The following is a 26,346-nucleotide window of genomic DNA, read 5'->3' as shown; positions in this document are numbered from 1 at the left end:
CTGTTCTTAATTTTTATTGATGACTTTTTAAACTTTCTTCATAAAGTTGGCATCTGCTTTTGATATGGTAATATTGACTTCTTAAAATGGACTGGGAAGTGTGTTTGTCTGTTCTTTATGGAAATAATGTGATTTCTTCTTTGTTTTTTAACTGTTAGGTGTTTTGATCTATTTTTTCTTTTATGAAGTGTTTTAAAGTTTTAATATGTTTATTGAGTAGATATAGAACTATTTGTGATAGTTTGAGTTGGTTTTGTTAGATCAGGTTATTTAATAAGGAACATTTCCATTTCTACCACAGTTATTGAATTTATTGGCATAACATTCATAACACATGTTCTCTGGCTCTGCTTAGTGTGTTATCACTGTTCATAAAGATATGATCTGTTTTTATAAGCCTTAGATTTTAACTGAATTTTTTTGTGTGTTTCTGGGATTATTGTTTCATGTTTCTCACTTAAATTTAATTTTGTTTCACATTTCTTCAAATGTTAGGTAGTGTCTTAGTTACTTTTCTGATTACTGTAAAGACACCATCACTAAGACAGTTTATAGAAGAAAGCATTTATTTTGGGAGTCATGGCTCCAGAAGGTTTGAGTGTATGACCATCATTGCAGGGAGTGGACAATGGGCAGTGGCAGCGGACAGCAAGCAGGTGCTGGAGTGTGGGTACTCAGAGCCTTATCTGAAGGAGGAGGCAGAGAGAATTACGTCGGAATGCTGTTGGGGCTAGCTTACGGGTCCACAGGTTTGCCCGTTGTCATCATGGCCGGAAGTATGGCGACACACAGGCGGACACGGTGTCAGAGAGGGAACTGAGGATTATATATCTGATTGGCAGACAGCAGGAAGAGAGAGAACTTCTGAAACCTCCAAGCCCACTCGCAGTGAAACACTTCCTCCAATAAGGCCATACCTATTTCAACATGGCCACATCCCAATCTTCTCAAATAGTGCCATTCCCTATGAGCCTATGGGGATCTGTCCATTCAAGTTGTCACAGGCCATTTGAAAATCCCCTTTGCTAACAAAATTAGTCCAAAACTTCTCAGTTTAGCCCTAGGCAGATTGTTCTTCAGACTCATGGCCTCCTTTTCACTGTTACTGTGTGCATATGTGTACATGTTGTATATAAATATATATTACTAAATATAACTTGTTCAGTTCATATAATCTTGCTTGCATCTATATTTTTAGTACTTACCATTTGGCACTTAGTTCCTTTACTATTGCTGTGATAAAACACAGGACCAATGCAGCTTATAAAGGAAAAATTTAAAATTGGGACTCATGGTTTCATAGGATTAGAGTCCATAACCATCATAGTACAGTGTATGGCAACAGGTAGGCAAGGATGGCATTGGAGTTACAGCTGAGAACTTACATGGATTCACAAGCATGAGACAGAAAGAGCTACTTGGGATGGGTGTTGACCTTTGAAACCTCAAAGTCCACTTCCAGTGATAAACCTCTTCCAACAAGACCACACCTTCTAATCTTTCCAAACACTTCCACCAGTTGGGGTCAGGTGTCAGACATGCAAACCTGTGGGGGCGTTCTCACTCCAGCCAGCACAGGTAATGTGTTCAAGACTTCTTCCTTGGGAAGACACATAGTACCTGACTTGCTTCAGCTTTAGGAAGTAGTATGCATCATAGAAATTTCACTTACAAGTTTGAATTTTGATTCTTTCTCCAGCTTTTTGTAATGTGTATTATGGTAATAGTTGTCATATGTTGTTTAGGCTTGTTGAAGACAGACTCTGGGAGTAAAGAAGGCTTTTTTGTCCCAGACTGCAGCATGTTTATTTCAAGTGTGCTCCAAAACTTCCTGTCTCAAGGCAGGCTGTAACTTCGTGATAGGCAAAAAAGAAACAGCACTGATAATGGTGTTAAAAACATTACCACCTTTAGAACAGCTAGAAGGCAAACCATTTCCAACCAAGGTTGCTATCGTTTATCTTGTACCATAAAAACATTTGCAGTGGGAATGAGGAGCCAGAAACTCAGCAATGACTGTCTCCTCCCCCATGGCTTTTAGCTGGATGCTGCAAATGTGACTTGATGTCTTGCTATCTAATGCTTTCTATATGCCACTTGGTATTTGTTCTTTTAGTTTTACTTGCTACATACTTAAAAAAACTTATTTGAAACCAAAGTATGGTGTCATAGATCATTGTCTACATGGGAGACCAGAAATGTATGAAACATTATGGTATTCTGTTGTGGTTCCAGCTGGCAGTACTGAGCTCAGCTCTCAGGCAGCCCTGTGAATAACTAAATAGCCAGTGCTGTGTGGTGTTGCTGAGTTATGATAAGTGAAACTTTGGTACAGTCAGCACATTGTCAACTCAAGATGTTTTCAACTTGTGCTCAGTTATTGGGATGAACTTCATTGTAGATTAAAGAGCATCTGTTTAAGGATTTAATGCCATTTTCCCTGTAAACACTGCTTGTGCTAAATTTCATAAATTCTAGGCCATTGAGTGCTCTGCTGCTGAGATAGAGCCCAGCTTCCTGAATCCCACAAACTCTGATGTATTGTTTTTTATTTTCATTCAGTTAGGACTTTGTAAAAATTTGTATGATTTACTTTTTTAACTCAGAAGTTGTTTTAAAAATATAATTTATGTTTAATAATTGAATTTGGGTTTATATTAAAGTTTCCTAGAGGAACATAAATGATAGAATGAGTCTATATATCGTCTGTCTATCCATCCACCTATCCATCCGTCTGTCTGTCTGTCTATCTATCTATCTATCTATCTATCTATCTATCTATCTATCTATCTATCTATCTATCTATCTATCTATCTTAGTGTGTATTAGAATTACTTACTGGCTATGATCCAATTAGTCTAACAATGGCTGTCTACTAACAGAAAACCTCAGAATCTAGTAGTTGTTCAGTAAAAGGCTGGAGATCTCAGCTGGTCTTCAGTATACACTAGAATCATAAACAAGAAGGCTCTAATGCCAGTGAAGGAATGAACTTGCCAGTGAGAGCAAGGGCAAGCAGAGAAAGCCAAATCTTCCCTCTTCCATATCACTATTACAGGTGACCATGAGAAGGTGTGGCCCAGGTGTGATCTTCCCACTTTAAGTGATTTAATTATAAATTACCTTCACAGAGTTTTTAGTTCATTCCAGATGTAGTCTACAAGGGTGGCTTATGGGATGGTTCAATGGTGGAGTTGCTTATGCACAGCCTATTTATCTGGATCCCACAAGGTGGCAGGAGAGACCTACTTGAGAGAGTTGTCCTCTGACCCTGCAAGCTTGCCTCTATTGGTATACTCTTGCCTGCCCCCTACCTTCCTTGGTCCTCCTTTTTAGCCTGTTCCCTCCCCCCTTCCTTCTATTATAAAAAATAATAGGCAACACTGTTTGTTTGTTTGTTTGTTTGTTTTACTCAGGGTTCCACTGTGTAGTCTGCTGTCTTGGAACTTGCTGTGTAAACCAGCTGCTATTGAACTCAGAAAGATGCCCTGCCTTTGCTTCTGGAGTGCTGGGATTAAAGGAGTGTGCCTTAACGCCCAGCTCAGAATTGAATTTTTTTCGAGAGATTTCCTTCATTGAATTTTAGATTATTGTTATTTTGGTTAATGGGTTGGTGTATATAATTTTCATTTTTTAAAAATTCACTGAGACTTATTTTATACCCTGGAATATCAGCTATTTTTGTGAATGCTTTCTGTGCCCTTTACAGAGGTATTGACTTGCTCATAGTTCTTTCTCAAGAGATGGAATCCTTCTTCTGAGGTAGCATGCCTATTCATAATATTCAGGTCTTGTTTAGGCAGACATACTGTTGAGGTATTGTGGGGGAAGCTTTTCTGTTGTTTCTAGGAGACATAATGTCACAGCAGTCTTTCTGGCCCACTGGCTGTTAGAATCATTTGGGCCCCCCCTTCCCCGAGTCTTAGGTGCGGGAGTTGTGTTGTAGTTCTCTCCATTGATGCTGGACTCCAACATCTGTGGTCTGTGGATCTTTGCATTATGGCCTATTGTGTTCTGAAAAGAGAAGCTTCTTTGGTAAGGGGCGAGAGCTACACTCATCTGTGGGTATAAGGTTTAGAATGCAGTTGGGAATTATGCTGGTCTGACATCTATGACCCCACTAGTCCCAGGTAGTTGGCTAAGTTTCTAGTGACTGACGAGAGAGGGAGAATTAGCATTTCCAGAGATGAGCCCCTTAATTGGCTATCCAATACAAAGTGGTTAGCCATGAAATCCTGTAAACACAAGCCATACTAAGTGACTCAGTGGACTGTATTTATATACATATATATATATGTAGCCACAATAAGAAAGATCTGGAAAGGCTTAGAGGGATGGGGTCTAGGAGGGGTTAGAGGGAGAATAGGGAAAGGTGAAAGTGACGTAATTATATTGTAATTTTAAGTTTAATTAAAATTAGTAATGAGTACTTGAAACATAAGAAGATGTTAAGTGGCTATTTAGTGATTTATATAAATAACTTAGGTTGAATTGATACTTGGTCTTTTATGCTCTTTTCTGTGTTCTGTGTTCTTGCTCTGTTCATCAATATGAAATGGTATTGAAACCTCCAGCTTTAATTATGGACTTTTTTCCTTTCTCATTGTTTTAGCTCTTTCTGGTTTCCCTCAGCATTGGTATAGATACAGTTTAGATTGTTACATGCTTCTGAAGAATTTACCCTTCCTCATTATGACATGCATGTTTCTAATTCTCATATGTATTTGCTTTTTACCTCCCTGGAGTGTACCTTTTCTAGTAATAATATGGCAACTACAGATTAAATTTTGATTAGTGTTTATATGTTAGTGTTTCTAGTCCCTGTACTTTCAGTTTTATGTCTTTATGTGTCCTATCATAAAAATAACTCTTGAGTTTCTGTGGTATAGCTTTTTATTTGGGGTGTGAAGGCCATTTATTTATGCTTTGTAACTGTGTACACTGTTTAGTTGTGTTGTACTGGTGTGCCTTCTGTTCTTCATTTGGCTTGTACTTTTTTCCTTCTTTCATTTAACTAGTTCTTTTTTTTATTTAAAGAGTTGACTTTTAGAGCAATTTTTGGGTTATAAAAATTGAGGAACAGTTTAGTCAGGGTTTTATAAAGAAGCAAAATGAATAGAATTTTATACCCACAGAGTTATGTATACTTGAGACCAGGAAATGTGTTAGGCAGTTTCATAATTGTGTAAGCATCAGAATGTACATCAACAAATTTATATGGTATTGCCTATTCCATATTAACTGTTTATGGTATGTACGGTTATATATGGGGTCTGTGTTTGAAGTGGTATAATATAGTGATGACTCAGTATGTATATGCATATGTACATTTACAGTCCATGGATGGGAAGTGGGGAGAGTGAGATGGGGCGGGGAGGAGAGACGAAAAGAGGAAAATAGAATGGGAACTGTAGAGCCACTTGGCAGCTTGAAACACAGGGAAAAGTTCAGAATTCAGTCTTAAATCTGAGTTCACAAGAAAACCTTCATTTATTGGATATAGTTCACTTACGTTATTGATCCCAGGTTTATGGCTTAAAAGAATACATCTAGCCAGGCAGTGCTGGTGCACACCATTAGTCCTAGCACTCAGGAGGAAGAGGCAGGCAGATCTCTGTGTTCTTGAGTTCAAGGCCAGCCTGGTTTACAAAACGAGTTCCAGGATAGCTAGGGATGTTATTCAGAGATACCATGTTATGAAAAACTAAAAGAAAAGAAAGAAAAAAAAAAAACATCTAAAAGTATCTTTATGGTAATGTCTATAACAGTGTTTGACCTGGGCACCATAGGTTGACACATAAAATTAATTCTCACAAGCAGATAATAGACTTGCCATGCATAGCAACATCTCTCTGTCTCACAATTTTCCATATTATTAATGTCTGGCATTGCTTTTGCACATTTGTAAAATTTAGGCATCAGTAGTTACACACATTAGAGTTCATTATATTAAGTGCAATTTATTTTTTACTGTATTTATTGTTATTGTTGTTACTTTTACCGATAATGGATTCTAGGGCCTGTTGAATGCCAAACAAGTGTTGTACCATTGTTCTACATATCTAGCCCTCAGGGTTTTCACAACGTTTATTGATTTTTTTTTTTATTGCTCCTGGGTTGACCTTGAACTCAAGATCCTTCTGCCTCAAACTTTTGAGGCAGTGTGCTAGGATCCAAGCTATTGTTAAAGACTCTGTTGACAAAATATTTTAGGGTTGGAGCAGAGAAGATACAAGATAAACATGGTATACTTGGTAACAATAAGAAAGGAAGAAGATCTCAAAAACCCTTCAATATCAAGAAGATGAAATCTTTTCCAAGGGGAACAAGAGATAATCAAAAGAGTGTACTATTTATAAAAAAAGTAAATGTTGTAGTGTTGGGTTGTTACTTAGAATATATAGTAAGCATTCCTGGGTTGTTTGCTGTTAATAAATGCTGGAGTGGTTGTGAAAGGGAGAAAGTGAGGCTGACTTTCATACTGAAAAGTGACCAGTGATGTGTCAGTGTAGAAGAGTGACCAGTGATATGTGTCAGTGTAGAAGAGTGACCAGTTATGTGTGTCAGTGTAGAAGGATGACCAGTTATGTGTGTCAGTGTACAAGAGTGACCAGTGATATGTGTCAGTGTGTAAGAGTGACCAGTGATATGTGTCAGTGTAGAAGGATGACCAGTGATGTGTGTCAGTGTGTAAGAGTGACCAGTGATGTGTGTCAGTGTGTAAGAGTGACCAGTGATGTGTGTCAGTGTGTAAGAGTGACCAGTGATGTGTGTCAGTGTGTAAGAGTGACCACTGATGTGTGTCAGTGTGTAAGAGTGACCAGTGATATGTGTCAGTGTAGAAGGATGACCAGTGATGTGTGTCAGTGTAGAAGGATGACCAGTGATGTGTGTCAGTGTGTAAGAGTGACCAGTGATGTGTGTCAGTGTGTAAGAGTGACCAGTGATGTGTGTCAGTGTGTAAGAGTGACCAGTGATGTGTGTCAGTGTGTAAGAGTGACCAGTGATGTGTGTCAGTGTGTAAGAGTGACCAGTGATGTGTGTCAGTGTGTAAGAGTGACCAGTGATGTGTGTCAGTGTGTAAGAGTGACCAGTGATGTGTGTCAGTGTGTAAGAGTGACCAGTGATACGTGTCAGTGTGTAAGAGTGACCAGTGATATGTGTCAGTGTGTAAGAGTGACCAGTGATGTGTGTCAGTGTAGAAGGATGACCAGTTATGTGTGTCAGTGTAGAAGGATGACCAGTGATGTGTGTCAGTGTAGAAGGATGACCAGTGATGTGTGTCGGTGTAGAAGGATGACCAGTGATGTGTGTCAGTGTAGAAGGATGACCAGTGATGTGTGTCAGTGTAGAAGAGTGACCAGTGATGTGTGTCAGTGTGTAAGAGTGACCAGTGATGTGTGTCAGTGTGTAAGAGTGACCAGTGATATGTGTCAGTATAGAAGGATGACCAGTGATGTGTGTCAGTGTAGAAGGATGACCAGTGATGTGTGTCAGTGTAGAAGAGTGACCAGTGATGTGTGTCAGTGTGTAAGAGTGACCAGTGATGTGTGTCAGTGTGTAAGAGTGACCAGTGATATGTGTCAGTATAGAAGGATGACCAGTGATGTGTGTCAGTGTAGAAGGATGACCAGTGATGTGTGTCAGTGTGTAAGAGTGACCAGTGATATGTGTCAGTGTGTAAGAGTGACCAGTGATGTGTGTCAGTGTGTAAGAGTGACCAGTGATGTGTGTCAGTGTAGAAGGATGACCAGTGATGTGTGTCAGTGTGTAAGAGTGACCAGTGATATGTGTCAGTGTGTAAGAGTGACTAGTGATGTGTGTCAGTGTGTAAGAGTGACCAGTGATGTGTGTCAGTGTGTAAGAGTGACCAGTGATGTGTGTCAGTGTAGAAGGATGACCAGTGATGTGTGTCAGTGTGTAAGAGTGACCAGTGATGTGTGTCAGTGTGTAAGAGTGACCAGTTATGTGTGTCGGTGTAGAAGGATGACCAGTGATGTGTGTCAGTGTGTAAGAGTGACCAGTGATGTGTGTCATTGTAGAAGAGTGACCAGTGATGTGTGTCAGTGTAGAAGGATGATCAGTGATGTGTGTCAGTGTGTAAGAGTGACCAGTGATGTGTGTCAGTGTGTAAGAGTGACTAGTGATGTGTGTCAGTGTAGAAGGATGACCAGTGATGTGTGTCGGTGTAGAAGGATGACCACTGATGTGTGTCAGTGTGTAAGAGTGACCAGTTATGTGTGTCGGTGTAGAAGGATGACCAGTGATGTGTGTCAGTGTAGAAGAGTGACCAGTGATGTGTGTCAGTGTGTAAGAGTGACCAGTGATGTGTGTCAGTGTAGAAGAGTGACCAGTGATGTGTGTCAGTGTAGAAGGATGATCAGTGATGTGTGTCAGTGTGTAAGAGTGACCAGTTATGTGTGTCGGTGTAGAAGGATGACCAGTGATGTGTGTCAGTGTAGAAGGATGATCAGTTATGTGTGTCAGTGTAGAAGAGTGACCAGTTATGTGTCGCAGTGTTTCTTACTTTAGGAGAGAGAGCATGGCTCCTTTGCTGTCACCTGAAAGTGAGTGGGACTCAGTCAGTTCTAAAGACAGGCCATGCAAAGGAAAAACTGACATCATAGTGGAAAAGCCTGCCAGACTTCATCCAGCTGATGAAGGGTAGTTATTGATGGGGGAGAGTCTTCTGTTTTGTGTTGATTTCATTGGTTAAATAAAGAAACTGCCTTGGCCCTTTAATAGGACAGAAAATTAGGTAGGCGGAGTAGACAGAACAGAATGCTGGGAGAAAGAAGCCGAGTCAGTCAGTCGCCATGACTTTCCTCTTCGAGACAGATGCAGGTTAAGAGCTTCTTGGTAAGCCACCTCATGGTGCTACACAGATTATTAGAAATGGGTTAATCAATGTGTGAGAGTTAGCCAATAAGAGGCTAGAGCTAATGGGCCAGGCAGTGTTTAAAAGAATACAGTTTCTGTGTAGTTATTCTGGGTGTAAAATTAGCCAGGTGGCGAGATGCAGCCCCGCCGCTTCCCACTAGAAGTTATCAGTGACGTTCTGTGCATGTCATATTCTCCTTCACTTGTGGTAAGGACTGTAGTCATCTTTGTGATGCTTCTTCAGAAAACTAGGGCACCACAGGAAGCAGACAGAAATGATCTTTTAGGAGAAAATATTAGATACTTTCACATCAAAGGCAATTATGAGGAAATACTCGAAGAGTTTAGTGCATTGTTCTAGGTGGACAGACTGTGGTGATGGAACTTGCTGTCTGTATAGGAAATCGGACTAAGGGGATACACTCTACCATCTTTCAACTTTTCCATCTGTAGGAAATTATTCCAGAAACAAAGTATAAATTTAGTTTATATTTATTTAATAAAACAGCCATTGGACCTTTTTTGTTGTTGTTTTTGTTTGTATAAAATTCCTCTGAGTATTCTTGGCCTCAAACTCCCTAGTGCCTCCCTAGTGCAGGGATTAAAGGCATGCCCCACCACACCTGCCTGGCTGCCTTTCTTGACTTGTGAAATTCAGTATTGTGAAGAATAGAAATTGTTTTAGTATCAACTAGGCATTTCTGGTCAACATGTCTCATTTAAATATTTCTTATAAAATGTATTAATATATAATGATATCAGTTTTGCATTTACAATTAGTTCTTCTATTCACAAACTATAGCTCATTTATAGTAAAATTTTGTGGTCTTTGAAATGTTGCATTAATATCTGAAACTTGAAACCATAGACTAAGGTTAATGAGGTACAAACAAATAGCCATTTTGAAGGGGAAAAGTTAGTAGATTATTTTGAGAATCCGTGTTGTGATTACTTAGGGGATTATGATTTGGAGAGTATTTGTGTTGATACTGAGTTAGATCAAAATACAGCTTTTTTGGAACTTAAATTTTAATAGCATTGTCAGTTAAAACAACAGATAAAATTAATCTACTAGAATGAAGGAAAACTTTAAAGCAATTAGAAATGCAGCCTTCACTTGTATTCTCAGTGAGCCATGAATCTGAGTAAGTCTCATGTCAGTTCCTGTCACTGTTTTTAGATTTGCTGTCGAGGATTGATTTGGATGAACTCATGAAGAAGGATGAACCACCTCTTGATTTTCCTACCACGCTGGAAGGATTTGAATATGCTTTTAATGAAAGTAAGTGCTGTACATTATACACACATATATATGTGTATGTATATTTTACTTAACAGTGTTTATAGAATCATAGGAAACATATTAGTTACTCTCACCTACCTAACTAGAATATTTTGCAGGATTTTGGGGAGATCATGACTTATGTTTGTATAGTGAACTCCTTCACTCTAATAAAAGAATTAGGAGACAGTTTTCTGTAGTTGATAAGTCTCATAAATTAAAAGACAATAAGTTGACTTCATTTATACATTTTTACTTTGAGCACTCTACTCTGGTATCTAACTAGAAACTCCTAATTGAATTATAGAGAAAGGCACTTTCTTTTACCTGCTATTTCAAATGAGGTAACTAGTAATCATTATATGTGGCAATATTTTAAAGCAGAGTACCCAGTATTCCATTATTCTTCAGGAAAATATTTGTTTAAAATCTTTTTAAGTTTATACCTGAGCCACAATACACTATTATATTTGAGGGCTTCTACTGTTTTGGGCAGGAGCATGTAGTTGTCATTTCTATCTACTGTGTTTAGCTCCAAATGCTGATTGCTCATCAGTGTGTTAGTGTGTGACCCTTACACTTACAGGTGGAGGGAGGGGCCTCTCTCCTGCCCTTGTGTACTTGCACACTCGTGAGTTTAAGATGATAGTAGAGACGTTGATCACTTTCAGATATTATTTTTTATAAAGAATATCTTATGATACAACATGTATAAATAGTAATCTTTCATTGCCTATTCGTGAGAAAGGATTAAAGCTGTTGCCTTGTGGGCTGTGTTTCTTCTGGTTACTAGACTCTTCCCGGTGAAAGCAAGGGGCAGATGGTCTGTCTTTTCTCACTGTAAATAGGCTGATAATTAAACCTTTTAGTAAAGAAAGTTTAATGTTTTCCACAAGGAGAGTTTTTTTTTCTTTTAGAATATTACGATTTAGATGGTTAATTTAGCATTGCTCATGGTAAAGAAACATGTTTTTGATATATGAGGCATGTTTCCATGAAGACTATCACACTGTAATTCTTTAACATACAGGATGGGAATATTATGACCAAATGCTTACTGGTGCGTGGAGCCCTGTATGCCTCATTTGGACCTTACTTGCTCTGTGTCAGAAAATGCAGTCCAGGAAGGTTTGGATAGTTTCAACTGGTGTTAGCTCTCCTCCTCCTCTCCAGTCTCCATTGATAGCTTGTCTTAGGGCCTCATAGAAAACTGTTCCTCAAGGCCCTGAACCCCTTCTGTCCTAAGTAACCGCACAGTGCATGCTTACGTTCCCATATCATTCTGGACCTCACTGTTCATATACATCACAGATGGCAGCTTTGCATCGCTGCCTTTCTTTCATTACTATCTTAACTTTCTGGAAAATTGCTGAGATTTTTAACATTTGTCTCCCAGGTGGCTGCTAAACTTCTTCAAGTCTGAGCCATGCTTATGGCGTTATCTGGTGGCGTTCTTAGCAGCCTTAAAGTAGTGTCAGCTTGCTTTAAAGTATTGGGATGAAGGTTAGACTAGCTTTTAAATTCCTAGGGATCTTTTCTTTTGTATGCCTAATAGGTTTATTATATTGGTATTTGAAGACAAAAATTTAGGAAGACATCAAATATTTAAAAAAGTTATAATTATTTATTATAAGTTCCATATTATTTAAGATATATTCTAAATCATTGGAATATTGCTTGTTGTCTTTTAGAGGGGCAGTTAAGACACATAAAAACTGGGGAACCATTTGTTTTTAACTACCGTGAAGACTTACACAGGTGGAACCAGAAAAGATACGAAGCTCTGGGTGAGGTATGTCAAGGATATTGCTGCTTTGCCTTTTTTTAATTTGAAGGTTGAGGTATGGCATAGATAATGTTTTACTTCATTTTCCAATTCAGAGTACCAGAAGCAATGGTTTGGACGGTGCAGCAGTTTACATACTCTTCCTATAAAAAGTGATTTCTAAAATACTTTTTCCTTTTTGTATTTGGTAATTTTCAGTCATTTACTAGAAGAATATTTTTAATTCGAAAGCGTTTGCTTTTATACTGACATATCCTTCATATGACTTTGGTATTTTCCACTAAGTTGTTTATATGGAAAAGCAAATTTACACCAAATTTTACCTCTTTTTTTGGTAATATTTTTTAAAAGATTGAATCTTCTACTGTGCCAGTAAGATGGGCATTACTTTTAAGTCTTATTTATTTGATGATTGCTATTAAGATAGTTAGACTGAGCTGTTCTTTCCCTCTAACTTGGCCTTCGAAAACTGGGTATCTTACATGGTCTCACCAAAGAAACCAAAAGTGCCATTTGTCATTTTGGTGAATTTTCATCAGAACTAAATATTTCATTTATTCAATATCACAGATTTTTAGTAAAACATATATAGACACATTTGTTTAATATGTTACTGAGATAACCGCTTTTTCCCCAGAAGGTATATTGACCTTTTAATACATTTGTTAGTTAAAAAATAACATGGGGGGGCATTTTGTAGTGTGAAGAGAACAAATACGATGAGACAGTTCTTTCTTATGTCTCTTGTATTTCTGCATGTCTGAGGAAAAGTTTTGACTTTCTGTTCTACAGTCTCTTTACAGGGACATTGTATTATGTTCTCACAGGCTTTAAGGGTGAAGAGTGTTGTGCCCCCTTCTAAGGCACTTGGCAAATTTGTGTCCTAGTCAAGATAATAAAGACACCACCCCCTCTCTCTTCAATGGTGGCCAAGGTGGCAGGCTTACTCGTGGACTTCCGTGAGACCAGATTTGCTAAGCTTACGCTTTTGACTATGGAGTTCCCCTGTGTTCAGTTCACAGGAGAATTTCTGTGCCTCCATCTTGGATCTAGGGGATCTAGAGGGAAGGCATTAGGTACCTGAAACTCCTGCTGTCTGTCTTCTGACCCAGTGGTCTGGTTTTTAAGGCAGTATTTCCAGTACTGTGCAGGCTAACTTGTATTTTGGGACAAGGTAATTTCAGGTTAAATCTTCAACAGTTCTTTACTTCCCATTAGTTTATTCAACTTTTTAAAAAAATTTTGTGGTAATATAATGGCATAATTTTCCCCATTTCCTTTTTTTCTTTTCAAACCCTCTTATGTATCTTCTCTTGCTCTTTTTCAAATTTTTGGCCTCTTTTTCTTTAATTGTTGTTACATATAATCTTGAATATTCTTTATTATTTGTAACTTAAATGTATTCAGAGATCATAATTACTTCTGCTTATGTTAAAGTGCTTTCCTGTTTCCACTTGAATTATATACTGCAAATTTATGTTGTTTTCATTATAGAATAACTATACAATAATAATCTTATCTTAGGAAAGTGCTTGTGTGTGTATTTAAATGGCATGTTTTATTCCTTTCTATAATCCATGTTTACCAGCTCCTTTAGATATATTGTTATTCTGCAAACCATGTGCAATTTTTTTGCAGTTTTTTTTTTTTTGGTGTGTTTGTGTATGTGTATGTGTGTGTGTAGTTCAGGCTGACCGGAAACTCACAGTGTAGCCCAGGCTGGCCTTGAACTCGGAATCTTCTTCCTCAGCCTCAGCCTGTCTAGTACTTGCATAACAAGTGTACCTTACTGTGCTTGGCACATACCTATATTATTTAACCTTCTGCTTCCTTTTCTTCAAAGCCGTATGCTTCATCTTCGATAGTAAATCAACCTAATGGGCTGGAAAGATGGGTCAGCATGGCAAGGCACTTGCTGCCAAGCCCGATTATCTGAGATTGACCCTCAGAACCCGTATGGTGGGATGAGAGAGCTGACTCCCTCGAGTTGTTTTCTGACTCCACACACTCTTGTGGTATACATGCACAAACATCCCCCCCCCAACAGGCAAACAAGTAAGACAAAATTCCACTATTATAACTTGTTTTCTCTTTATGTGGCCACAAAACTTACAGGATTTAATTTTTAATCCATTTCTTTTTTTAAATTTATTTTTTATTGCTTTATAAATAATAACCATTCAAAATTTCCACTTCTTCCCCTTCTCCCATTTCCCTCCCGTTCCCCCACTCTTCTTCTCCCCTCCCCCTCCAGTCCTAAGAGAGGCCAGGGTACCCTGCTCCGTGGGAAGTCCAAGGCCCTCCCCCCTACATCCAGGCTTAGGAAGCTGTGCATCCAAATAGACTAGGATCCCACGCAGCCAGTACATGCAGTAGAGACAAATCCCAGTACCATTATCAATGACTTCTCAGTCTGCCCCAATTGTTAGCCACATTCAGAGGGTCCAGTTCGATCACATGCTCGTTTAGTCTCAGTTCAGCTGGATTTGATGAGCTCCCATTACATCAGGCACACTGTCTCAGTGAGTGGACCAACCCCTTGTGGTCCATAGCAGCATTATTTATAATAGCCAGAACCTGGAGAAACCCCTCAATGGAAGAATGGATAAAGAAAGTGTGGCACATGTACACATTAGAGTACTACTCAGTGGTAAAAAAACAATGATATTTTGAATTTTGCATGCAAATTGATGGAAATAGAAAACACTATTCTGAGTGAGATAACCCAGACCCAAAAATACGAATATGGTATGTACTCACTCATTAGTGGATTCTAGCCATAAACAAAGGGCATTGAGCCTATAGTTCACGATTCATCAAAGCTAAGTATAAGGTGAACCCAAAGAAAAACATATATAGATCCTCCTGGAAATTGGAAGCAGATAAGATCGCCAGGCAAAAGTTGGGAGCATGGGGGTAGGGATGGGGTGGGGGTAAGGGGGAAGGGGAGAGAGAAGGGAGAAGAGGAGGGTTGGGGAGAGCTTGGGGAAGTGGGATGGTTGAGATGGAGGAGGGGCAGATATAGGAGCAGGAAGGAGATATCTTAAGTGAGGGAGACATTTTGGGGTTGACAAGAGGCTTGGCTCTAGAGGGGTTCCCAGGTGTCCACAGGGATGTCCCCAGCTAGGACCCTGGTCAGTAGAGGAGAGGGTGCCTGAACTGGCTTTGTCCTGTAGTCAGACTGATGACTATCTTGAATATCACCATAGAACCTTCGTCCGGCGACAGATGGAGATAGAGACAGAGACCCACATTGGAGCACAGGACTGAGCCCCTAAGGTCCAGGTTAATGCATCACTTTAGGAATTTTGTGAAGTTAATGTATAATGACATCATTTTCCCTTCCCCCCATTTCCCCTTTCTACCTTTTCCCCTTGCTTACTCTCAAATTCATGACCCATTTTCTTCAACACACACACACACCCTAATATGTGAATACAGGCTAAGCTGCATCATTTCTTAAATCATTATTTCCTTAAGTCAGTGTTTCATAGATCAACAAATCCCTGGGTTTCACATACCAATCAATTTTCTTTCCTAGTATGTTGACTGCAAGCAGACATAACTTGTTCACAAAGAATTCAGTGTATCTCAAAGCCTGGAATAGAAAAGGGAAAGTTTGCTCATTACAGGATTTGTTTATGCCACCTTGCCTTTTGGTTTCAAACTTCTGCATCAACATTGCGTCACTGCTAACCAGTCATGTTAGAACGGGAAATTTCACTTTCTTGCCTATTTTGGACCTTTGCATTTTCTTTAATATGTATCTTTATAGCTTCTGTAAGAATCAATAAAATGTCAGTGTTCTTCTTCTTCTTTTTTTTTTTTTTTTTTTTGAGACAGTGTTTCTTTGCAGCTTTGGGAACTCTCCTGGAACTAGCTCCTGTAGACCAGGCTGGCCTCGATCTCACAGAAATCTGCCTGTGTCTGCCTCTCAAGTGCTGGGATTAAAGGCATGTGCCATTACCGCTTGGCTGTCAATGTTCTTAATAAGAAAAAAAATCATGATTAGGTAATCTCACAGGTCTGGCTCTTTATTAAGGGATAGTGCAAAGTACAATACTAGCAGAAGCAACTGAGGTCATAAATCCCTCCCTACCCTAACCTAACTGCTAAAATATTTTGTAAAATAGTGGAAATAATTGAAAAAAAATTGCACTGAAAAAAGATTTATTAAAAACTGTAGGACAGTTGGATCTTACAGAATTTTTTGATGACTTTATTGAGGTGTACATATGAAGAACAATGCAAAGTTTATTTTAATACTCAAATATTTAAATGTAATCCACATAATGAGATAATTCTCGACCTGTGGGCCATGACCCCTTGGGATTGAATGACCCTTCACAGGGGTCATATATCAGCTATCCTGCACATCAGATACTTATTTATTCATTTATTTTAATTATTATTTTATTTATTACTTTAAAAAATACCAATCCAAATTCCCACTGTCTCCCCTCCTCCCACTCCCTCCCTACACCCTCTCCCTAACCCCCCTTCAATCCTAAGAGAGGGCAAGGCACCCTGCCCTGTGGAAAGTCCAAGGCCTTCCCTACTCCATCTAGATTGAGCAAGGTATATATCCAAAGATAATAGCATCCCCCAAAGCCAGTACATGTAGTAAGGACAAATCCCAGTGCCACTGTCATTGGCCCATCAATCTGACCCAACTGTCACCTACATTTAGAGGGATTAATTTGATTCCATGCTCCTTCACTCCCAGTCCAGTTGGAGTTGGTGAGCTCCCATTAGCTCAGGCAAATTGTCTCAGTGGATGAACCACTCATGGTCTTGACCTCCTTGCTCATACTCACTCCTTCCACTCTTCAACTGGACCTTGGGAGCTCAGTCCAGTGCTCCAATGTGGGTCTTTTCCTCTGTTTCCATCTGTTGTTGGATGAAGGTTCTATGGTGATATTTAAGATAATCATAAGTCTGACTACAGGACAAGGCCAGTTCAGGCACCCTCTTTTCTATTGCTTAGGGTCTTAGCCGGGGTCATCTTTGTGAATTCCTGGGAATTTTTCTAGAGCCAGGTTTCTTGCTAACCCCAAGAGATATCTCTTTCCTTGCTCTCATATCTGTCCTTCCTCCATCTCAACTATCCCATTCCCTCAAGTTCTCCCCAAACCTTCTCTTTTCCCCTCCTCGTCCCCTTCTTCACTTCCTTTTACCCCTGTCCCCATGCTCCCAAATTTTGTCAGGCAATCTTGTCTGTTTCCAATTTCCAGGTGGGTCTATATATGTTTTTCTTTTCCTTCACCTTATTACTTAGCTTCTCTAGGATCATGAAATATAAGGCTCAATGTCCTTTATTTATTTTTTTGGGTCTGGGTTACCTCACTCAGGATAGTGTTTTCTAATTCCATCCATTTGCATGTAAACTTCAAGATGCCATTATTTTTTAACACTGAGGAGTACTCTAATGTATAGATGTGCCACACTTTTTTAATTCATTCTTCAGTTGAGGGGCATCTAGGTTGTTTCCACGTTCTGCCTATTAAAAATAATGCTGCTATGAACAAAGTTGAACAAATGCTTTTGTAGTATGATTGGGCATCTCTTGGATATATTCCCAAGAGTATTGCTAGGTCTTGACGTAGATTGATTCCCAATTTTCTGAGAAAACCCCACAGATTTCCAAAGTGATTGCACAAGTTTGCATTCCCATCAGCAATGGATGAGTGTTCCCCTTATTCCAAATCCTCTCTAGCATAAGATATCATTAGTGTTTTTCATCTTGGTCATTCTGACAGGTGTAAGATTGGTATCTCAGAGTTGTTTTTATTTGCATTTCCCTGATAGCTAAGAAAGTTGAACAGGTCCTTAAGTATCTTTTGGCCATTTGAAATTCTTCTGTTGAGAATTTTCTGTTTAGTTCAGAACACCAGTTTTTAATTGAGTTATTTAGAATTTTATTGTCTAATTTCCTGAGGTATTTATATTTTTTGGAGATCAGTCCTTTGTCTGATGTGGGGTTGGTGAAAATCTTTTCCCATTCAGTAGGCTGCCTTTTTGTCTTATTGACTGTGTCATTTGCTTTACAGAAGCTTCTCAGTTTCATGAGGTCCCATTTATTTATTGTTGCTCTTATTGTCTATGCTACTGGGGTTATATTTAGGAAGTGGTCTCCTGTGCCCATGCATTCATGGCTATTTCCCACTTTCTTCTCTATCAGGTTCAGTGTGGTAAGATTTATATTGAGGTCTTTAATCCATTTGGACTTGAGTTTTGTGCATGGTGATAGATATGGATCTATTTTCATTCTTCTACAGGTTGACATCCAGTTATGCCAGTACCATTTGTTGAAGATGCTTTCTTTTTTCCATTGTATAATTTTATTTTCTTTGTCAAAAATCAGGTTTTCATAGGTGTGTGGATTAATATCCCAGTCTTCAATTTGATTCTATTGGCCAATGTCCTGGTTTTTATGCCAATACCAAGCTGTTTTCATTATGTAGCTCTGTAATAGAGCGTGACATCAGGGATGGTAATGCCTTCAGAAGTTCCTTTATTATATAGGATTGTTTTGTCTATCTTTGTTTTTTTGTTTTTCCTTATGAAGTTGATTATTGTTCTCTCAAGGTCTGTGAAGAATTTTGTTGGGATTTTGATGGGGATTGCATTGAATCTATAGATTGCTTTTGGTAGGATTGCCATTTTTACTTTGTTGATCCTTTCTATCCAAAAGCATGGGAGATCTTTCCATTTTCTGGTATCCTCTTCAGTTTTTTTTCTTCAAAGACTTAAAGTTCTTGTCAAATAGGTCTTTCACTTCCTTGGTTAGTGTTACCCCACGATATTGTATGTTATTTGTGGTATTGTGAAAAGTGATGTTTCTTTGATTTTCCTCTCATCTTTTTGTGTATAGAAGGGCTACCGATTTTTTTTTGAGTTAATTTTGTATCCTGCCACATTACTGAAGGTATTTATCAGCTGTAGGAGTTCTCTGGTAGGGTTTTTGGGGTCACTTATGTACACTGTAATATCATCTGCAAATAACGAAAGTTTTACTTCTTCCTTTCCAATTCGAATCCCCTTGATCTCCTTATGTTGTCTTATTGCTGTTGCTAGAACTTCAAGAACTATGTTGAAGAGTTATGGAGAAAGTGGACAGCCTTGTCTTGTTCCTGATTTTAGTGAAATGGCTTTGAGTTTCTCTCCATTTAATTTGATGTTAGCTGTTGGCTTGCTTTAAATTGCTTTTTATTATATTTAGATATGATTCTTGTATCCCTAATCTCTTTTATCATAAATGGGCGTTGAATTTTGTCTAATGCTTTTTCATCATGTAATGAAATGATCATGTGGTCTTTTTCTTTCAGTTTATTTTTATGATGGATTACATTGATAGACTTTTATATGTTGAACCAGCCCTGCATCTCTGTGATGAAGCCTACTTGATCATGATGGATGATTTTTTTATGTGTTCTTGGATTCGGTTTGCCAATATTTTATTGAGAATTTTTGTATCTATGTTCATGAGTGAGATTGGTCTATAATTGTCTTTCTTGGTTGAGTCTTTGTGTGGTTTTGGTATAGGCATAACTGTAGCCTCATAAAAAGAGTTTGGCAGTGACCCTTCTGTTTCTGTCATGTGGAACACTTTGAGGAGTATAGGTATTAGCTCTTCTTGGAAGTTCTGGTAGAATTCTGCATTAAAACCATCAGGGCCTGGGCTGTTTTTCGTTGGGAGGTTTTTGATGACAGCTTCTATTTCCTTGAGGCTTATTGGTCTATTTAAATTGCTCACCTGGTCTTGATTTAATTTTTGTATATTGTATTTATGTAAAAAATTGTCCATTTCTTTTACATTTTCCAATTTTGTGGAGTACAGGTTTTTGTAGTAAGACCTAATGATTTCTCTGAATTTCCTCAGTGTCTGTTGTTATGTCCCTCTTTTCATTTCTGATTTTGTTAATTTGGATGTTCTCTCTCTACCTTTTGATTAGTTTGGATAAGGGTTTGTCAATCTTGTTGATTTTCTCAACGAACCAACTCTTTGTTTCATTGATTCTTTGTGTTGTTTTCTTTGTTTTCCCTCAACTTGGTTATTTCCAGCCTTCTACTTCTCCTGGGTGAGTCTGATTCTTTTTTTTTTTTTTCTAGTGCTTTCAGGTGTGCTGTGAAGTCACTAATGTGAGCTTTCTCCTTTTTCTTTATGTGGGCACTTAGTGCTATGAACTTTCCTTTTAGCACTGCTTTCATAGTGTTCCAAAGGTTTGTATATGCTTTGCCTTCATTTTTGTTGAATTCCAGGAAAACTTTAATTTATTTCTTTATTTTTTCCTTGGCCCAGGGGTGGTTCAGTGGTTGACTGTTGAGTTTCTGAGTTTCCATGAGTTTGTAGGCTTTCTGGGAGTAGTATTTTTGTTAAATTCTAACTTTACTCCATGGTGATTCGATAAAACACAGGGGGTTACTCCATTTTTTTTTTTGTATATGTTGATGTTTGCTTTGTTACTGAGTATGTGATCAATTTTTGAGGAGGTTCCATGAGGTTCTGGATAGAAGGTATATTCTTTTCTGTTTGGGTGGAATGTTCTATAGATGTCTGTTAAGTCCATTTGATTCATTACATCTATTCTCTTATTTTTTTGTTAAGTTTCTGTCTGGTTGACCTGTCCATTGGTGAGAGAGGAGTGTTGAAATCTCCTACTATTAGTGTGTGGGGTTTGATGTGTGATTTAAGTTTTAGTAATGTTTCTTTTACATATGTGGGTGCTCTTGTATTAGGGGTATAGATATTCAGGATTGAGATTTCATCTTGATTAATTGTTCCTGTTATGAGTATAAAGTATCCTTCTCTATTTCTTCTGATTGATTTTTAGTTTGAAATCCATTTTGTTATATATTAGGATAGCCACCCCCCTTGTTTCTTAGGTCCATTTGATTGGAAAACCTTTTCCCAACACTTTACTGTGAGGTAGTGTCTGTTTTTGAGGTTGAGGTGTGTTTCTTGTAAACAGCAGAATGGTGGATCTTGTTTTCGTATCCATTCTCTTAGCCTGTATCTTTTTATAGGTGAACTGAGTCCATTGGTATTAAGTGATATTAATGACCAGTAACTCGTAACTCTGGTTATTTTTTTGGTAGTAGTGTTTGTGTGTTTCCCTTTGGGTTATGCTGATGGGGGGTTTTCACATTTCTGTGTTATTGTGGGTGTAGTTACTTCCTTGGGTTGAGGTTTTATTTTTAGTACTTTCTGTAAGGTTGGGTTTGTGGATACATATTGTTTAAATCTGTTTTTGTCATGGAATATCTTGTTTTCTCCATTGATATTGAAAGAAAGCTTTGCTGGGTATAGTAGTCTGGGCTTGCATACAAGGTCTCTTAGTGTCTACAGCACATCTATCCAAGACCTTCTGGCTTTCATGGTTTCCATTGAGAAGTCAGGTGTAATTCTGATAGGTTTACCTGTATATGTTACTTGACCTTTTTCCTTTGCAGCTTTTAATATTCTTTCTTTATTCTGTATGTTTTGTGTTTTGATTATTATATGGAGATGGGATTTCTTTTTTTATCCTGTCTATTTGGTGTTCTGTAAGCTTCTTATACCTTCATAGGAATATCCTTCTTTATGTTGGGGAAGTTTTCTTCTATAATTTTGTTGAATATATTTTCTGTGCCTTTGAGCTGGAGTTCCTCTCCTTCTTCTGCCTCGATTCTTAGGTTTGGTCTTTTAATATTTCCTCAGATGTCCTGAATGTTTTGTGTTAAGAATTTGTTGGATTTAATGTTTGCTTTGACAAATGAGTCTATTTCCTGTATTCCATCTTTAGTGCCTGAGATTCTTTCTTCTATCTCTTGTATTTTGTTGGTTATACTTGTTTCTGTAGTTCCTGTTCATTTACCCAGATTTTCCATATCCAGACTTTTCTCAGTTTGGGTTTTCTTTATTACCTCTATTTCAGTCTTCAAGTCTTGAACTGTTTTTTTTTTCACCTGTTTGATTGCTTTTTCTTGTTTTTTTTGGGGTATCTTTGAGGGATTTATTAATTTCTTCCAACTTTTTGTTTGTCTTCTCTTCCATTTCTTTAGGGAGTTTTTTACTTCCTCTTTAAAGGTCTCCATCATCTTCATAAAGTTAGGTTTAAAGTTGTTTTCTTCTACTTCTTCTGGGTTAGGATAATCAAGTCTTCCTGTTGTGTGTCCACTGGATTCTGGTGTTACCATGTTGCTTTTTAGGATGTTGGAGCCATTCTTGCATTGGCGCCTACCCATCTCTTCCTTCAAATGAGGCCGGCAGTGCTTTGGCATTTTGGTCCAGTCCTTGCTGTGGCTGTCTGAGTACTTGGGAATTTTTCTTGGTCTGCCCTCTCTTATGTTCCCTCAGTATTGGAGCAATCTTTCTTGCAGAATTTCATGGAGCTAGCAGGAGAAAAGGCGGTTTTGGGGGCGTGGTGGGTTGTGGAATAGTCCAACAGCTGGAAAACTCCCTGCTTGCTGGGCAGAAAAGCTGAGGGAGTTGTGGAAGGGGCCCTGTGATTGTCCCACTGGGGAGGTCCCAGCTGTTTGGCTCTGGGGCTGCTGTCCCACCTCTTAGGTCCCCTCAGTATTGGAACAAGCTCTGTTGCAGGGTTCCAAGAACCTTTCAGGGGAAAAGGCGGGTTTGGGGGCGGGATGGGTTGGGGGATAGCCCAGCATCAGGAAAACTCCCCGCTGGCTGACTAGAAAAGTAGAGAGAGTTAGTGAAGGGCCTCTGGGTTTTGTTCCACTGGGGAGGTTCCAGAGAGTGGGGTGTCCTGCTGTCTGGCCCTGTGGCTGCTGACTCACCTCTCAGCAGTGGAGCAAGCTCTGTTGCAGGGTTCCAAGGACCAATCGGGTGAAAAAGTGGGCGTGGGGGTGGAGTGGGATGGGGGATAGCCTAATGGCAGAAACACTCCCCTCTGGCTCTTATGTCCCCTGTGCACTGGAGCAAACTGTGTTGCCACATCAGATATTCACATTATGATTTATAACAATTACAAAGTTACAGTTATGAAGTAGCAATGAAAATAATTGTATGTTTGGGGATCAGCCCAACACGAGAAACTGTAGTAAAATATCAAGGCATCAGGAAGGTTGAGAACCACTGCTTTAAAAAGCAGTCTGAATTTTAAGAGAAATGTCTAATTCTAGCTTGAAACAAGAAATGACTGTTGTCAAGCTTAGCATATTTTGTTAATGAGATTGTAAGAAATCTTCACGACTGCTTGTTCTTTTCAAGCTTCAGAATAAGATAAACTTAAAAATAGCAATACAAGCCCGGCAATGGTGGCGCATGCCTTTAATCCCAGCACTCGGGAGGCAGAGGCAGGCGGATCTCTGTGAGTTCGAGACCAGCCTGGTCTACAGAGCTAGTTCCAGGATAGGCTCCAAAACCACAGAGAAACCCTGTCTCGAAAAAAAAACCCCCCCCCAAAAAAATAGCAATACAATAGCCCACATATCAACTAAGAAACAAAAAAGAATAGCCCCAAAGCCCACTCCCCCACACCCCCAAACTCACCAATGGATATAAGTCATGAATAAGTAGTTCATAGAGAAAGAAATGCAAATCATTTTAAACCTGTGAAGTTCTATTTAACCTCATGTACAATGTTGACTAGACTTTACATAATCAGGGCTTTCAAGTATTGTTGGCAGGAGTGTAGATGATTAAGTCTCATTAGAGTATTGATTGCTACTATCTTAACAGAATTATTACACAGGCATTTTCCCTTTGGTATGAGAACAGGGAAAAAAACCTAGATTTTTTTGCTCAAGCCTGAGAAGGTCTCAGTATTCTATTACTGGAACTGAGTTATAGTTTTTGCAAGAAGCAGAGAGGCCTCTAGTAACGAAGGGTGGTCCCCCAGCTGACAGCAAGCAAGAACTGTTTCTCAGTCTTACCACTGTAATAAATGGGTTTTACCAATCTCTTGGCAGTAGACAGTTTCTGCAGTGTTCAGTTAAGAGTGCAGCTGTTATACAAGTCTTTAGTTGTTTGGTTAGAGTTACTGTTATGATTGTTCCTACAAGCCATGCCCACTCCCTCCCCCATCCGCTGAGGCAGGCTGATCTTCAGCTTCAGGCCTGAGCTTTCTCTCTTTTCCATCTTCCTCTCAGAGAGGCAGCTATGCTTCTGCCTCTCTCCTTATTTCTCTGCTCCCCCTTTTCTCTCTCTGTCCTCCTTCTCCCCCCTCTCTTTCCTCTAAGTAATAAATATCCAATTCTATTCTGTGTGATGTGTCTATCCATGTGCTTTCTACCCGCTGCCTGCTCACAGGGCTGGGCTCACTGGGACCTGCCCACCTGCCATGTGTCTTCCTGCCTGGGACCAGCCACTGCTCAGGGACGGCAGCCGTTTGGCTGCTTCCAGGGCCCATTGCCTGCTGCCACATGGCCCGCTACCACAATTTGGGGACCTACAGCATTTCTGCTGCCTGCTGCCACTGGGGATCTTGCAGCATTTTTAAAAAATAATAACAGTTACTCTGAGATATTTTATGCTATTTGTGGCTATTGTGAAGGATGTTGATTCTCTGATTTCTTCCCCAGGTCTTTTATAATCGGTGTACAAGAGGGCTATTTTTTTTTTTTTGAGTTAATTTTGTATCCTGCTACATTGCTTAAAGTGTTTTTGAGTTGTAGAAGTTCCTTGGTAGAATTTTGGGGATTACTTATGTAAACTATCGAATCATCAGCAAACAGTGAGAGTTTGACTTCTTTTCCAATTTGTATCCTCTTGATCTCCTTTTGGTGTCTTATTGCTCTAGCTAGGACCTCAAGAACTATATTGAATAGATATGGAGAGTGTGGACAACCTTGTCTTGTTCCTGATTTCAGTGGGATCGCTGGGAGTTTTTCTCTATTTAGTTTGATGTTGGCTGTTGGCTTGCTGTTTATTACCTTAATTATGTTTAGGTATGTTCCTTGTATCCCTCTTCCCTCCAAGACCTTTATCATGAAGGGGTGTTGTATTTTGTCAAATTTTTTTTTTTTTTGGCATCTAATGAGATGATCATGTGGTTTTTATTTTTCAGCTTGTTTCTATGGTGGATTACATTGACAGATTTATGTTGAACCATCCCTGTTCAGTATGTTGAACCATCCCTGCATCTGTGGGATGAAGCCGACTTGGTCATGGTGGATGATGGTTCTGATATGTTCTTGGATTCAATTTGCCAGTATTTTATTTAGTAATTTTGCATCAATGTTTATGAATGAGATTGGCCTGTAATTCTCTTTCTTATTATTGTCTTTCTCTAGTTTGGATATCAGGGTAATTTTATAGGGCATTTATAAGGTGTGGGAGAACCCAGCCCATTGCTGGTGGTGCCATCCCTGGGCTAGTGATTCTGGGTGCTATGTGAGAGCAGGCTGAGGAATTCGTGAAGAGCAAGTCAGTAAGCAACAGTACTCTGTGGCCTCTGTAGCAGCTCTAGCCTCTAGCTCTAGCCCTGCTTGGGTTCATGTCCTAACTGCTTTCAGCGAGGAACAGTAAAATGGAAGTACTGTCAAAAACCAGCTTCAACAAAACTTATACGTTCCGTAGTAGGAATGTGAGGATTAGAATTATTAGGAAAAAGGAACAGAGATATAGGAGAAATAAGAGGCAGAAATACAGCATTGGGAGGAACATTCGGTGAAAACTGAATTCGTCTCTGTTATTCTTCCATGTGCTTTTATACTTTGTTCCTAAAGGGGAGTGGGGGGGGAACAGACTTGGTTAGCACGACACAAGGAATAGACCTGAGTCCTCCGACCTTTGGTCCAGGGGGAGTGGTCTACTTCAGTACTCAGAACACTAGTAACCACACCCTAAGCCAGGGGGAGTGGTCTACTTCAGTACTCGGAACACTAGTAACCACACCCTAAGTGGAGTGGTCTACTTCAGTACTCAGAACACTAGTAACCACACCCTAAGCCAGGGGGAGTGGTCTACTTCAGTACTCGGAACACTAGTAACCACACCCTAAGCCAGAAGTGGAGTGGTCTACTTCAGTACTCGGAACACTAGTAACCACACCCTAAGCCAGAAGTGGAGTGGTCTACTTCAGTGCTCAGAACACTAGTAACCACACCCTAAGCCAGGTGGAGTGATCTACTTCAGTACTCAGAACACTAGTAACCACACCCTAAGCCAGAATCTCTTATTTGTAACCTGTTTTTAACAACTTAAATAAGCTCAAACTCTGACTTTCAGACAAGGTGGAATGGGCTCACATCTGTGTGCCCCGACAAAGTATGAATGAAATATTCCTTTTCCCACCTGTCTTGCTTTGGTTAGTGTACTTCATCACCATAATAGAAGTCCTGTCTAAAATACCTGGGCCCTAGGGGTGTGGTTGCTGGGCAATTGCATTTGGGGTTTTGGAGGGAATGGAATAGCTGGGTGGGTGTTGTGATAGTCTACTCTGTGTCTCCCATG

At 39.3% G+C, this 26,346-nt stretch overlaps 1 protein-coding gene across 5 annotated transcripts in view; it reads left to right on the top strand.

Annotated features, from left to right (window-relative positions):
• Fam172a (family with sequence similarity 172 member A) overlaps positions 1–26,346 on the top strand; it is a 428,434-nt gene that overhangs the window by 30,357 nt on the left and 371,731 nt on the right. For 3 of the 5 annotated variants that reach the window (XM_057790094.1, XM_057790097.1, XM_057790093.1), the window contains 2 exons: positions 10,061–10,162; positions 11,854–11,954. In XM_057790094.1, coding sequence (XP_057646077.1) covers positions 10,061–10,162; positions 11,854–11,954 — 203 coding nt within the window. The remainder of the gene's footprint in view (positions 1–10,060; positions 10,163–11,853; positions 11,955–26,346) is intronic. The other 2 variants (XM_057790096.1, XM_057790095.1) reach the window with 1 other exon arrangement.

The sequence above is a fragment of the Chionomys nivalis genome, chromosome 15, assembly GCF_950005125.1.
Source record: "Chionomys nivalis chromosome 15, mChiNiv1.1, whole genome shotgun sequence".
NCBI lineage: Eukaryota > Metazoa > Chordata > Mammalia > Rodentia > Cricetidae > Chionomys > Chionomys nivalis.
Note: the sequence above shows the minus strand (reverse complement) of the source record. Positions and strands in the feature narration are given on the sequence as shown.